The 15,285-nt window shown below is 33.7% G+C and overlaps 1 protein-coding gene and 1 pseudogene across 1 annotated transcript in view; one reads left to right on the top strand and one right to left on the bottom strand.

Moving 5' to 3' along the window:
• LOC149558609 (histone acetyltransferase MCC1-like) overlaps positions 1-10,363 on the bottom strand; it is a 39,851-nt pseudogene extending 29,488 nt beyond the window's left edge.
• A 2,943-nt stretch (positions 10,364-13,306) lies between these two features.
• The window catches only part of LOC149558608 (uncharacterized), a 95,880-nt gene continuing 93,901 nt past the window's right edge, over positions 13,307-15,285 (top strand). The window contains exon 1 of the mRNA XM_089832770.1: positions 13,307-13,857. Within this exon, the coding sequence (XP_089688896.1) occupies positions 13,515-13,857 (343 nt within the window). The 5' untranslated portion in view covers positions 13,307-13,514. The remainder of the gene's footprint in view (positions 13,858-15,285) is intronic.

The following is a 15,285-nucleotide window of genomic DNA, read 5'->3' as shown; positions in this document are numbered from 1 at the left end:
TTTCCAACTCTATATGAAAAGGCATGTATGATATTATTGAGCAAAAATGGCATCATTGTCTGAATGTGGAAAGACAAATTAGGGAAACAACATTAGCCCAAGCGATGCCATATTTGACAAAGGGATAAATTGCTAAGGTAGTTAAGAAATGTGTATTTAGGTTCACACCTAAATATAGAGCCTTCAACATTCTTCAAAATAACATTGAAGATGTGGTCAAGAAATCAACTCAAATATGGAAACTTATCTATGGGTTGACCACTGTGAAGCAAGGAGAAGCTAACCCTTCAAAGGGTAAACATGATGATAAGGATGATGATAATGATGATAAGGAAGACGATGATAAAGAGAATATAGTTGGGGAAGAGACAAAGAACCAAAAGGATGTTAAGGCAACAACTAAGCAGCAACAAGATGAATAGAGTGTGTAGAACACACAAGTGTCGAGCATCAGTCCTCCCCATGACACAGCCAAAATCATTAAAACTATAACTGTTAAGGATGTGTTCAATGCATCAACTCAAAACATCAATCCACTTACCACAGAAGATCTGAAGAAGATATTGGATCGGTTTACACTTCAAACCAAACTTTGTGAAAATCCAATTTCGGTTAGTGTAGAGGAATTGCAAAAGGCAATGATTGATGCCACAAGGGAAAAGGTGAATCCACAAGAACCACCTTCAATCATCCCTTAAGTCACCAATATTCAACCTTTAATTCAAAAAATAGTAGACACATCTACCAAGGATGATATAAATATTAAAATTGATACAATTGAGGAGAAGGTAGAAGACAAAGACACTACAATAGGTCAACACCAAGAAACATGATAGATAGATTCATCTGTACCTATAGCACAAGAACAAGGTGCTAGCCAAGTCATAGTGATAGAACAGGGCATTCTTGAAGAGAGTGATCAAACACCAAAGATGAAGGAACAAGTGGTCATCCAAACACTAGTAGCCTTACCAAAATCTGCCACTCCTTCTACTCAAACTCTCCAAAGGCCAAGCATAGAAGCCATTCCATTGCAAATTCCAGTGCCAAGCCCAAGCTCATCAAAGGTAGAAAAGGTAATCCATTATGGAGACATAAGCCTTGATGAAGAAATAATTATTCCAAAGGATGAGTATGATACTATGACATTGGAGCAAATAGGCATTTTGCAACAAGCCTTAGAGAGGAAAAACCATCAAGAAATGCTTAGGAGAGAACATTGGCAGAAGCAAGCACTTCAAGATATAAAGGACATCTTTTTAGATGCATTTAACCTACCAACTTTTGAAGAGACCAAGCCACTCATAGAAAAATTGATTGATATAGTGGAAAAGGTCACTAATGAAGACCTTGATACAAATGCAAAACTCTTAGAATGGTTTGAAAAGAAGTTTCAAGGCAAAGTAAATGAGAAAATATCCAGTGAGATAGCACTACAATAAGTTGCTTTGGCAATAAAGGTTGAGGATTGAAGAAGGTACTTGAGAATATATTCTCACTATACAAAAAATTATGCAATCCTACACTCTTCATCCAAGAGACCAAAAGTCACATTCTGAGTCTAGAGAGAAAAATATCTACATCAGGAGCAAGCCTACCATCAAATTCTGCTCAGAGTGAGAAGCATTTCAGAACATTTCTTTAGGCACAAAGTTAGTCAGCTATCTTAATAGTAGATGAGGCTAATATTAGAGCCAAACTAACAAATATTGAGGCCACCCTCACTCCACATATGGAGATAATGCACAAGGAGCTAGGCTATGCTCAAACCTTATTGAAGAAAGACCCCAATCTTTCTACTTTAGATGGTCGAGTGCACCTTGTTGTCGAGCTTGCAATCCAAATTAAATAATTGAATGTTGCATGTGATAATTGGGATGTAACTCTAAGGATAATAATGGATGTCCATAAATCTTTCTTGGACAAACACACTATAAGTGTATAATCCATTTGACATAAGTGTCAAAAAGGGGGAGATAAATAAAGATAAAAGGGGGAGATAAAGACAAAGGAGGAGATAGAGAATGAGGAGATGTATGAACAAAAGATAAGGATATGTATGAACAAAAGAGAAATAAATAAGAAAGGAGGAGCATAATAACAGAGTTATATCATTGAGGTTGTATACATTTTTGAGAGAAACCAAGCAAATAGGGACATGTATCAGCTAAGAGAAAGCATATCAGATGAAAGAGTATTAGACACAATGCATTGAAGTCAAAGAAAGCACATATTTTGGATACAAATTAGACACATTAACTCAAGGGGAGTTATAAAAATTTGAGGTATACAAGTTAATGCAAAATTTTGAAATTTTGAAGTTTTGTATATATATGCCAAGTCATGGATATGTTATGCTCGAGAGATTACGGTTGACCATGAATATTCAAGTGTTTTTGACATTCATGTCAAAGGGGGAGATTGTTGATCTCAGATTGGTTTTGACAAGTGAGTACCAACACACTTAAGCCACTTACTTAGTTCATGTTGAACTAGTAATACATGTCGAGCACAACATGTAATATATTAGACCATGCCAAGTGATTCAAGAGCCAAGTAAACAGTGGATGCCGAGCAATGCAGGTGCCGAGTCAGATTATATAGAACAATGCATGTTGAGCATCAGAGAATTCATATGCTGAGTGACATAGTTTTGACATATTTATTTGTAATGGCACAAACAACTATGTAAACTATTTTTGAGCTGACTTAAGATTATATTTTGATATTATGGAGATAAGGACGAATCTATATTTGGATTCCCTATGCAATTACATACAACCAATTAGAAAAAGAGAAGGTTTAAGTGGCAAAATGGATGAATCTTAGCCATAGATTATACCTAACCCTAAGCCACCTAAGTCTTCTTAAAGAGGACAAAGTTGTAAACTCTTTATATTGTTGATAGAGGAGAGTGAATGTGGAAGGAATTGAAGGAGCGAACAAGATAGTTTGTAGAGCATTCAAGGTGACTTAGAATTGAGAGTGAATTACATAATCTGTTAGAGAAGAACAAAGGATAGAGAAAAAATACAACATTGAGACATATGATCATGAAAGATCAATTAGACACTGCTTGAAGGTGATATGTTATCAGGCAAGCAAGTGCCAACCATAGGATCTATGTTGAGACATTTTAACAAGTGATTTCAATTAAATATCTTAATAGAGTAGTCCTAATAGGTTGTATGAAATCCTTTAATAGGGTGCTTACTTAATTGTAAGTTGAAGTCCTCTAACAAGGCACACTTCTAATAGGGTGTTGAAATCCTCTAACAAGGTGAGACTTAATAGTCTTTTTAATCCTTTAATAGGGAAAACCTTTCACAGGGTAGATCATGTTTCACGGTCAAATCATTGTAACATTAATTGGATACACTTTATTAGTGCAGTAGTGAAGATTTATGGGTGTCATCCCCACCCTAGTTTTAACTTCTCACTTGGAGGGTTTCTAGGTAATCATATCTGGTGTTATGTCTATGAATGCTCACATGGTTATATGTTTTAGATGCATATTCTTTACATGTTATTTTAGCTTACTTATGCATGTGATGAATGAATGGTGAATGTTTCGTAGGTCCAAGTTTAAACTTCTAATTCGTAATTCCAACACAATGTGTAACATGTATCAATCATCTTAGTTGATGCAGGGCATTACTCATGCTCCTGAAATAGCCTTGGATAGGGGTATCACCCCTAATTTCCCTCTTAAATACTCATGAGCATCCTTAGGTAATGCTTTTGTGAAGAAATCAACTATTTGCTCTTTTGTATTCACATATTCCATCTTCGCCTCTTTGTCTTGAACTAACTCTCTCAAGTAATGAGACTCGATTGCAATGTTCTTAATCTTTGTATGCATCACAAGGTTCTTTGATATATTTATAGCACTTGTATTATTATAATAAAGTATCACAGGTTCAATGATTTCCTCCTTCATATATTTCAGTAGTTGTTTGATCCACACAATGTTTGTACAATTTAGTGCAACAACAACATATTCATCTTCAACAGTAGATTGAGATATTCAATTTTGTTTCTTGCTAGTTCATGTAATCAACCTTTTTCCTAAGAAAAATGCTCCTCTACTAGTGCTCTTTTTGTCATCAATATTTCTAGCTTAATTGACATCAGTGTAGGCTCTCAAGTCAAACTTCTCATTTTTTTTGTAGTATAGACCATAGTCTTTTGTTCCTTTCAAATATCTCATTATTCTCTTAACAATCATCAAATGATTCTTTCTAGGATTAGTAGAGAATCTTGCAACTATCCCAACATATAATGCAATATTAGGTCTAATATGCATTACATATTGCAATTTCCCAAACATAGAACTATACAATGTTTGATTCACCCCAACTGAATCATCATTCTTTGACAACTTGTGTCCTATCACCATAGATGTGCTTACTAGCTAGGAATTTTCCAATCCAAAAGTTTTCGGTATCTCCTTTACATACTTAGACTAAGTGATGTATATACCATATTTCATCTGATGTACTTGCAAACCCACAAAGAACTCGATCTCTCTAAACATAGACATCTCAAATTCTTTCTTCATTTCATTTGCAAATGCTTTACATAAATTATCTTGACCTCCAAATATGATATCATCAACAAAAATTTCAGATAGTAAAATGCCTTTTTCTTTTTTTGTCTTCAAGTACAAATTGTTGTTATCATCAGTCCTCTCAAATTGAATCTTCACAAGATAAGTGTGAAGCCTTTCATACCATGTTCTTGGTGCTTGCTTTAAACCATATAAAGTTTTGTGTAGTTTACATACCATATTTTTTTTGTTAGCATCAACAAATCCTTTTGGCTGTTATATATAGACCTCTTCTTTCAATATGTCATTCAGAAATGCAAATTTAACATCCATTTGATAAAATTTGAAACCTTTGTATGCAAAGTAAGCAAATCGAGTTCTTACTCCTTCCAATCTTGCAATAGGGGAAAATGTTTCTCTATAGTCTATCCCATCTTCTTGTGCATACCTATCTAAACTAATCTTGTCTTATTCCTTGTGGCTTCACCATTTTCATCAAACTTGTTTCTATAGACCCACTTGGTGCCAATCACATTTTTATCTTCTGGTCTAGGAAGTAGAATCCATGTCTTGTTCTTCTCAATCTGTTCAATCTCTTCTTTCATGGCTTTACTCTAGTCCACATCTTCTAAGGCATCTTTCACTATTTTAGGTTCATGCATGCTAAGCTAACATGTATCATTTCTTAGCTTGTTTCTTGTCATTGGTCTTGCATCTTTATCTCCAATAATTTGTGTAGTAGGGTGATGCCTTTTGATATACTTTGAAAATCTTGGTTCTGCTCTATTTTCCTCATTAGGTCTTTCAACTTCTAAATCACTATGTACTTCTCTATCAAGTAATTAAACATCTCTTTCATGTACACTAATCTCATAATCAGAATGTGTCTCAGCTTTAGTCTACAACTCGACACCTAACTATAGCTCAGTTCTTGAATGCAACTCAACATTCATTATATGTGACTCGATAGTCACTGAAACTTGCTATTGATTTGTAACTTGATTTACAATATCTTTGGTTCCTTCATAGGTTCAACCTCATGTACTTTTGTATATTATCAAATTTTACATTTTCACTTTCCACAACTTTTTTAGTGTTAGTATTTAAACACTTATAAGCTTTACTTCTTGTGGAAGAGCCAAGTAATACACCTTATTTACTTTTTGTATCTAATTTACCATTCTTGAAATCTTTGAGAATATAACACTTGCTTCCAAACCCCTTAAAATATCTTACATTGGGTGAGTATCCATACCATAGTTCAAAAGGTGTTGAATGAGTACCTTTCTTGACTTGCACATGGTTCAAGGTATAGACAATTGTACTTACAACCTCTCTCTAGTATTTCAAAGCAACATTCTTCTCCATCATGAGTGTCCTAGCACAGTCCATCACAAATCCATTTCTCCTCTAAACAATTCCATTTTGTGGAGGGGTCTTACGTGCAGATGTCTATCTTTTGATTCCTCTGTCATAACAAAACATCTCAAACTCATTTAATGTAAATTCTCCTCCTCCATCAGATCGTAAACATTTTAGGGTTTTACCTATTTCCTTTTCAACTCTTGCTAAGTACCACTTAAACATTTGGAAAGCATCATATTTCTATTTCAGAAACATATCTATCATCATCATAGAATAATCATCAACAAATAGCATAATGTACTTATCACCTTTGTATCTTTGCACATCATTTGGTCCACACAAGTCAGTATGAACAATCTCCAAAATTCCTTTAGAGGTGTGAGTCTTGCTCTTAAAAGTAGATTTTGTCATTTTGCCTAACTGACATTGTTTGTGAATTATATTATTAGGTTTCTTCAACTTAGGCAAGCCTATGGCTCTTCTCATTTTACTAATACTAACCAAGTTATCAAAATTAGCATGACATAACCTCTTGTGCCATAACCATGCATCATCAAATTCTACAACTAGACAAGTAGCATCATCCATATCAAGGTAGAATAGATTACCTCTTGCTTGATCATCTTTTCCAATTATTTTTCCATCAGTATCATATATCTTAGCTATCTCCTCAAACTCAACCTTGCAACCTGAACTATTCAATTGTGACACATTCAACAAATTATAGTTAAGTTCTTCAACATAATAAGCATGTCACATAAAATCTTTCTATGAGTTTGATAGAACCTTTTCATTTTATCAGACAGGATGCATCATTACCAAACCTTACACTATTTCCATCATAATAATTCAAGGTAATGAACTTACTTTAATCTCCAGTCATGTGATGTGAACACCCACTATCAATGATCAATCTGTCATTCTTGTTCACACAAGACACTAGTGTATTTGCCTCATCCTCATCAGAACCATCCTTCACTGTAACATACACCACTTCATCATCATTATCATCAAATCCATCTTTGGTTTCCTCTTTTGCAATGTAGAAAGACTTCTTGCCTTTGTCTTTGTAATCTTTGTTGTCCTCACCTCTTTTGCTTATCTATTTTTCACCACTTCTATTGTTCTTCTTCTTTGGACATCTAGCAACAATATGACAATCCTTATTGTAATTAAAACACATGATAGGTAACCTAACTTTATATTTTTTTGTGAAATCTCCTTGCTAGTAGTGCTTCAAGCTGTTCTAAATCCTCCTCATATGTATCACTATCACTGGAAATAGATTTTACCTACTTCTTCTTCTTCTTCTCATTAGGTTCCTTCAATGATAGCTTACCTTTGAAAGCAAATTCAACATTGTTAGATTTGAAGTTGTAAAATTTAGATAGCTTAAAAGTAGTGAGCCTATCTACTAGACCTTCAAGGGTCAGATTAAAACCTGGTATACATCTCAGTTCTTGTATTGCCGAAACTCTAATAGCATAGATGGGCAACAATGTTCTCAAAACTTTTCTTAATACTATAATATCATCATCTATCTTACCATAGCTCCTCTTATAGAATTAACAACATCTTTTATTCTAGAGGAATATTGAGCAACATCCTCACCTTCTTGCATCCTCATATCATTTAATTTACCTCTAAGACTTTTAGATTTGGCTCTTAAAACATTTGTCAAAGATCCCGAAGCTGCAACCAAAGATCGAACATTTTTTTTTGCACTATCACAACCCTTGATGTTATTGATCTCAGAATAACTCAGGGCAAAGGTAATCTCCAACATTGCTTGATTGTGTTTTTTTTTTCTTTTTCTAGATCTTCAACAATTAAGGCTCCAACAGGACCAACGTGCTTAGTGATGATGGTAGATTGTGCATGGTCTCCAAGACCTCCAAGGTGTAGCTTCATTAGACTTTGCCATGCAAGAAAGTGTTGGTCTTAGATTGGTTTTGACATTTGAGTGTCAACACACTTAACCAATTTCTAAGTTGATGCCGAATATGATACAGATGCCAAGCTACAATATGTGTTGAGCCAAAAATTCAACAGGTGTCGAGCAAGTATCAAGCACCGAGTGATAAGTGATGTTGAGTCATTATAGGTGCTGAGCAAAGTATTGATATCGAGCAAGATAGAGTTACTATAGGAGCCGAGTGAGACAAAATTCCTATATGTGCTGAGCATCAACAACTAGCAAGTGTCGAGTAACATAGAATCAACATATGAGTTTGTGCCTTCACAAACTTAGATGTAAACTATTTTTGAGCTGACTTAGGATGAATCTCGAAGGATCTTGAAGATAAGATCGAATCTTTTGCATTCCCTGTGTAATTAGCATGCAACCAATAAGAAAAATGGAGAAAGCATGCAACCAATAGGAAAAAGTAAAAGAATTGAGCAGGAAAAGAAGAATGAATATTGAACATAGATTCATACCTAACCCTAAGTCTTCAAAGCCTTTAAAAGGAGGACAACACCCCATTATTCGTGCATGAGTAAGAGTTTATGGGAGAATGCTAGTGAAGTTTAGAGGGGTGTAAAGACTTCAAAAAGGAAGAGTAGCATTGCAGAATCCATTTGGTTAAAATAGAGCATCAACATTTTGAGTAGAGACATATCAGATTAGGAAGGATCAAATCGGATTGTATAGAACAAGGATCTAGAATCAACAATTGAAGATTGCAAGTCATCAATTCAAGAATTTCTAATACTCTCTAGCCATTGTATTAGGAATGAAAATCCTATGATGATAGGTTGGTCTAACAGCCATGTTGTAAGCCTTTCAACAAGGTGCTAAATCCTTTAATAGGGTAACATTCCAAGTGAGTGTTTGTAAATCCTTTAACTAGGTCACTTTTAATAGGGTGTAAAGTCTTTAATAGGATAGACCTTTCACAGGGAAGACCATTGAAAGTGGTCAAACTTTGTAACCTTAAATAGTTACATATTGTTGCAGTGATAATTTGTGGGTGTCATCCCCACCCTAGTTTTACCTTCTCATTTTGGAGGGTTTCTGGGTGACCAAAATCTTTTGTTATCTATTTTCATGCGTGTCTTTATTTTTCATAGATATGTTAGATGCATATGAATGATCTCAGCTAAAAGTTTTTAAAAGGTTAAAGTTAGTTACTTTTGATTCACACCCCACCCCTCAGAAGTAAACCTCCCCACTTGTAAATTCCAATAGAAAGTTTCCCTTGTTAAGTTTGGATGCATCTCCTTTTGACATCTTGATCTTTTTCTTCTAGTACCTTCAAACTAGTCCTCTTAAGTAGATGGTTTGATACCAATTATTGTAATTATTTATAATAACTAAGAGGGAGGTGAATTAGTTATCCAAGGTCCAAATGTTTAAATAAACCTTTTCATAGCTTAGTGAAACCATATCCATTAAACATATTCATGCATGCATCCATTAGATCATACAACCACTTAAACTTGCAAATTACTATCATAGGTTAAAATAACTTTGCAGAAATGTAAACATGAAACATAACATAGTTAATAACACATTTGACACTAGGATTTTAAATGGAAACCCAATCTAGGAAAAACCACCAGTATCATGGTACTCATTCTGACTCTTATGAATCGATGCCCTATGAAAGGCCAACCCTGTTAAAGGTTACAATACACACTATTAAATGTGACCTAGTTAGAGGATTTTAATCACCATGTTAGGAGTGAGCCTTGTTAGAGGACTTTAGATCATTCACTCGGAATGTCACATTTAAAGGATTTACAAATGACTATTAGGTCAACCTTAATCCAAAGGATTTACCCTAGATTGGTACAATGATTAGAAAGTAATAGTAAGGCTTGATCTGATAACATATTACAACTCACTTTACAAATTATAGATCTTTGTTTCAATCCTCCATTCTGCTTGGCTTTCACACAATTTAGCTCTGATAGCTTGTTCATCCTTCAAGCATTCACACTTTTAAGCCTTCTTCCTTTGCTTGCCAATAATAGTGTCTTCTATTTGGTCACTTAATGAAGCAATACTTTAGACCTCTTATCTAACTTAGGTTCTCGAACATGACCAACCTTGCTTCTGACCAACCATCTCTATAAATAGAAAATTAAGATGTTTTTTCATTCAACCTCTATCATTCATTTTAGGGTTAAGTAGGCTTAGGTAGGATTCCATGTACCCATGTTTTCATTTGAGTCCCTTTTAGAAACTTCTTCTTCAATCCTCTTTGTATTCACCTCAAAATGATTTACTATGTATTCTGTGCCACCAACTCATCACAGTTATCATCCACATGCTTCACAAAATTCAAGAAAACAAAATAGTTGGCTCAGATTCATCAAATCTTTGATTTAACATGAATACTAACACTCGACATCAATATGCTATCACTTGGCTTCCAAACCATTCTTCCACTCGTCATCCATTAGATAACTCAGAAAACAGTAAAGTTTACCGGTGCTCGACATTAACTAAACTTTACTTGGCTTACACTATATCACTTGGCATACACTAAACTTTCACTTTGCTTGGCTCCAACTGATTTTTTGCTTAGCTTGCACTAACTTTTCTCGACACCTACTATCCACTCGGTCAAGCTTGGTAGACTAATTCTTCTAGACTTAGTCAGTATATCCAACCTTTTGCAACCTTAAGTAGATAATCAATGCACTATAATATCATTGTCTTAACTAATCTTTGTACTCCTTATTACCATAACTCAACCTTTCCTTTAGGTGCTTTTGTTATCTCATTTGATCAAAATCTCCTCATCAATCAAACAAATGATAGTACTCAAATCAACTAGGTAGTTGTCTTACTAGCAAGTAGTAGGTTTGACATCAATGACAAAACAATGATTGAAACACATTCTCATACTTATGTCAATATGTTTCAACAATTATAATGAGAAGTGTCTCTAAAAGTAGAAATGGCCTTTTTTAATCTCTCATTTTTAATGCTAATTTACATTAATAATATTTAATATTTATCAGTATATAATTTAATATCAAATTAGAGTTGTTAAATAAAAAACATTCATTTTGCCAATCTTTGAAATTGTTATGTCAAATATTTTTTTTGATTTTTTTGACAATTTAAAAAAATAAATAAATATTGATCCTATAACACTAAATATTATTTAGGGAAGCATAGTTTAACACCATCAACTTTATTAAACATTTCATTAATGTATAAAACTTATAATCAATTTTAAATATAAAATCAATAATCAATATTAAATATAATTAATTATTATGTCAATTTTAAAATTATAAAATAAAATCTATTTCTAAATATAAAATAGTTAATAAAAATTTAAAAGAATAGAAAATTATAAATAGTAACTAAACATGGTACAAATGTTTACATGTTATGTTCTAGGCGCAAATCAATCTTCTATTTCAAGGAGAAGGAAGGGACTCTAGTTCCTTCAGAGCTCTTGTTTAGTAAAAATTATTTGTGAGCACTATTATAAGGTCCTCTCAAATTTTTTGGAAAAAATCTTCGTTTGTGTTGTTTCATAGAGATTACAAGCTTTAGGTTTTTTTGCTTTCTATTGACTACTTCCCTTGAGTTCTTTAAATCTTGTTTCATGATGTGTGAGCGACCTTCCTTATTTTTGATTCCAACATTAATTAATTCTTTGGCTTTATTTTTTTGAGAAATCCCTTTGGAGCCATTACAAAGTAGAGTATTTTCTTAAAATAAGTTTTTCCCCTTTGACCTAATATTTTCTCTTTAAAAGTATCATAGTTAAATGATATGTTGGAGTCAAACAACTTGATTTGTGGACTATAATTTGTCTTGTTAAGATGACTAATCTGATGGACAACTTCATCCTTTCCAAATTTTAAGCCCTAAATACTCTTGTTCGATAGTTTTTATTTTTGTTACTATAGATCCATTGTTCCTAAATGGGTGAACTTATGTAAGTTGGTAACGATTTATTTTATAAAATATTTCTTTAAGGGTTTTTCTTGTTAAAACCATTAATTGAGGTGAAGGTCAAACCTCCTTCCAACACTTCTAAAGCATGTGTAACTAATCCCAGTGATAAGGTTTTCTCACTATATTTTCTCCTTTAAAACCATGAACCTTCTAGCATTAATTGAAAGCTCCCAACCTTTAGATCTTCAAACTTCCTCAAATCACCAATTCCATACTGCAAACTTATAGTACTAGCCTCTATTGAGTGAGTGAAAATTACTTTATGCATTGAGATTCTTTATCATTCTTACATTCTTGATGATTTTAAAATATTGAGAATTCATTTTCAAAGGCAAAGGATTAAGGATTTTCTTCAAATGGATTAGGAGATATAGAATCTACTTCCAAATTCACAACTTTTTTTTGGGTAGCTTAGAATATTTATCAATAAGATGCCTAAACTTTTAAATTTTTTATACACATTGTTAGAATGGGGTTGCCATTGCACCAAAAGACTGATATGTCAATGTCCAATACAACCACTCAACTTATAGTACATAGGAGGCGGTTAAGCCCTTGTCATGAATCTTGAGGGGAGCATTAAACAAATTTCTAACAATGTCCCCCTCAACATTACCCGAGGGTCTGAGGATTCAAACCTGTGACCAAGCTCTGATACCACTTGTTATAGTGGGGTTGTCGTTGCACCAAAAGACCAATTTGTTGATGTCCGATACAAGCATTCAACTTATAGTACATAGGAGGCGGTTGAGCCCTTGTCACGAATTTCCAGGGTAGTGCATAAGAAATTTCTAACATGTGTGTCTCAAGCCTTCATAGAACATTTGTTGAACCAATTTCATAAACTTAGAGTCTAAAATTATGGATGTAGTAAGAGATCTATGAACCCACATTTACAGAGTAATGTGCAAATAGTGACCTATTCCAGTGTTTTGTAACCTTACACATTGTCAAAGAAATTAACTTAACTTTCTTTTATTTTTTCATACTAATACTTTAATGCTAAATCAAGAAAAATAAACATAACATAATGTAATAGAAATTTTTTTAACAATGAAACAAATCAATTCACACTTGTAAAATGAAAGATAATTTTTAATACAACACAACCAAAAATATTTGATTATTGTTTTACAATAAACATAGTTATAGTTAAAGTACTCCAATCAACACACTTCCCTTAATAACCTATTTCAAAATCGAAAAAATACTATACCTATTAATTAATTTTCCCATTTTCAAAATAATCCTTTCAACCATTTTACACAAAACAACCTAAACTACACTTTTACACTAAATAAACTAGAAGTTGATCTAGAGGCCACATTCACCCATTTAAGATGAAGTTTTATATTGAAAATAGAATCCCACACATATATCATTTTAGTAGTCAAATTAGGATGGAAGGCCTATTATGTTCTTCCAAACCCCCACTCTCCAATAGGAAACGTCTAAACCGCAAACAGAAAAGCGCGACAGTTAAATTTTAAATATATCATGACACTTACTTGGCTGGATAGCAAACGGTTCTATATTATTAATGCTAAATGACAGCCAAACACAGACATATCTCGGGCCAAGAGAAAACAAACATGCGGACTTAGTTTATTTGTCTAAGCCTCTTGCCAATATTCAGTACTGCAAATTATTTCTCTGTAAATCCCCTCTATCATGACAAACTTCTGTGTTCTTCAGTCCACATACCCATTTCCTCCACTTTGCCTTCTGCCCACAAATATAAAATCAACCACCTCCTTCATCTCTACTATCACATTACCATACAGAAAAATCTCCACCACCGCACAGTTCAATTACAAGAACAGTACGATTTGCGGAAGGAAAAAGGGAAGAATAAAAGCTAGGTGTGAACTGAATACAATTGGTGATGACAAAGGCACCGCTGATACATCTTCTCCAAATAAAAAGGCTCGTGCCGCGTTAGAACAACTGGATTCACAGCTCTCGACTCTTGCAGAGAAAAGCATCTCTAAGGACCGAAATTATGATTATAAATGTAAGTTGCATTTTCCTGCATTACAGAACTTTCTTCATACAAAAAAAAGAAGCAAATAAACTCTCTGTCTAATTCTTTCATTGGGTTCTCCTCTAACATTTATTTCTGCGGCCACCATAGAAGTGGCATGTATACGAGCTGAAATAGAGTGGTCTTTCAAAAGCACATGAGATTGAAAAGAATGAATCAAACTTATTGAACGAATCAATTCCTGTAATCTTTGTGACAAATATTATGATTCAAAATTACCTGTAAGCGAATAAAAACTTAGGGTTCCTGACAAGAGTCCTAAATCCCCTGTAAAGCTAATTCTAAATGATTTTTGATAAGCATTGGCTGCAGTGGGTCACGAAAACTAGAAAATTATTCAGTGAGCACTGAGAACTCCTATTACCGATTCCAACAGAAGAAATACTCGTAGTAAATTAGGCCTATAACGAATCTCACAATGTAAGCATTTAAAATGCTAGTATATCCCAGAAGCTTCACATATGCCTTATAGAGAGATATAATTACATTGCAGACAAAAGCTATGGTTCTAACTATTGTATTTGAAGCTTACATAACTTAATTAATCCAGCCCTATAGATATAGATGGATGGTACCAGCTGTACTTTGGTGCAGTAACTGTTTGAAAGAAAGAAACGTCATTGCTTTCAGTAGAAAAGAGCCCGAGCATGATGAGGACACTTGGTTGCCTCTGGAAAATAACAATCATAATACGATTATTACAGATGCTGAAGAAGGGTTTAAATCAGAAAAAAGAGATTCAAATCCTTGATATTTTCCAAACTACAGTAGTTCGCAAGGCAGAAGCCATCAACCACTGGTCAATCCCTTTTGTCCTGACAACTTGCCTTATTTTTTGTTAATGTTTTGCCCAGAAATAATGATAGACGATAATAAAGAAGAGAAGAACTAAAAATAGGCACATAAAGACACATAACATTTATCCTGCGAAAACCTCCAACTTGAGGGAAAAAAACCCAGCTACACTAGAAAAATCTCTCGTGTATTTATAATAGAAGTTTAAGTACAATCCTTACAACTTGCTGCCATCCCATACACACAAACCAATCTTCTATATATTGAATCGAGAAACTCTTTATATCACGACTGAAATTCTCTTTAGTTTCCAAATATTAGTCTCTTCATATTTTCAAATGCACGACTCTTTGTATGTTGCATCTCTTTTCATATAACAAAATGTCAAATATTTAGAGTGTGACATCTAGCACACGTTGAATGCCACATTGTGGTCACTTGATTACAATAATAAACATGATGAAAATATCATCATAAATATCTTCTCTGGCTGTTGATGCAATATAGACGTATTGTCCCAATTTCAACATGTAGCAAAACTAGAGATAAAGATCTCTATTGTAGCTACAATCTTCAATACTCCCTTTTAGCGAAAGAGAGATC

Source organism: Cupressus sempervirens, chromosome 5 (genome assembly GCF_028749045.1).
Source record: "Cupressus sempervirens isolate cs-2001-9-10 chromosome 5, ASM2874904v1, whole genome shotgun sequence".
Classification (NCBI taxonomy): domain Eukaryota; kingdom Viridiplantae; phylum Streptophyta; class Pinopsida; order Cupressales; family Cupressaceae; genus Cupressus; species Cupressus sempervirens.
Note: the sequence above shows the minus strand (reverse complement) of the source record. Positions and strands in the feature narration are given on the sequence as shown.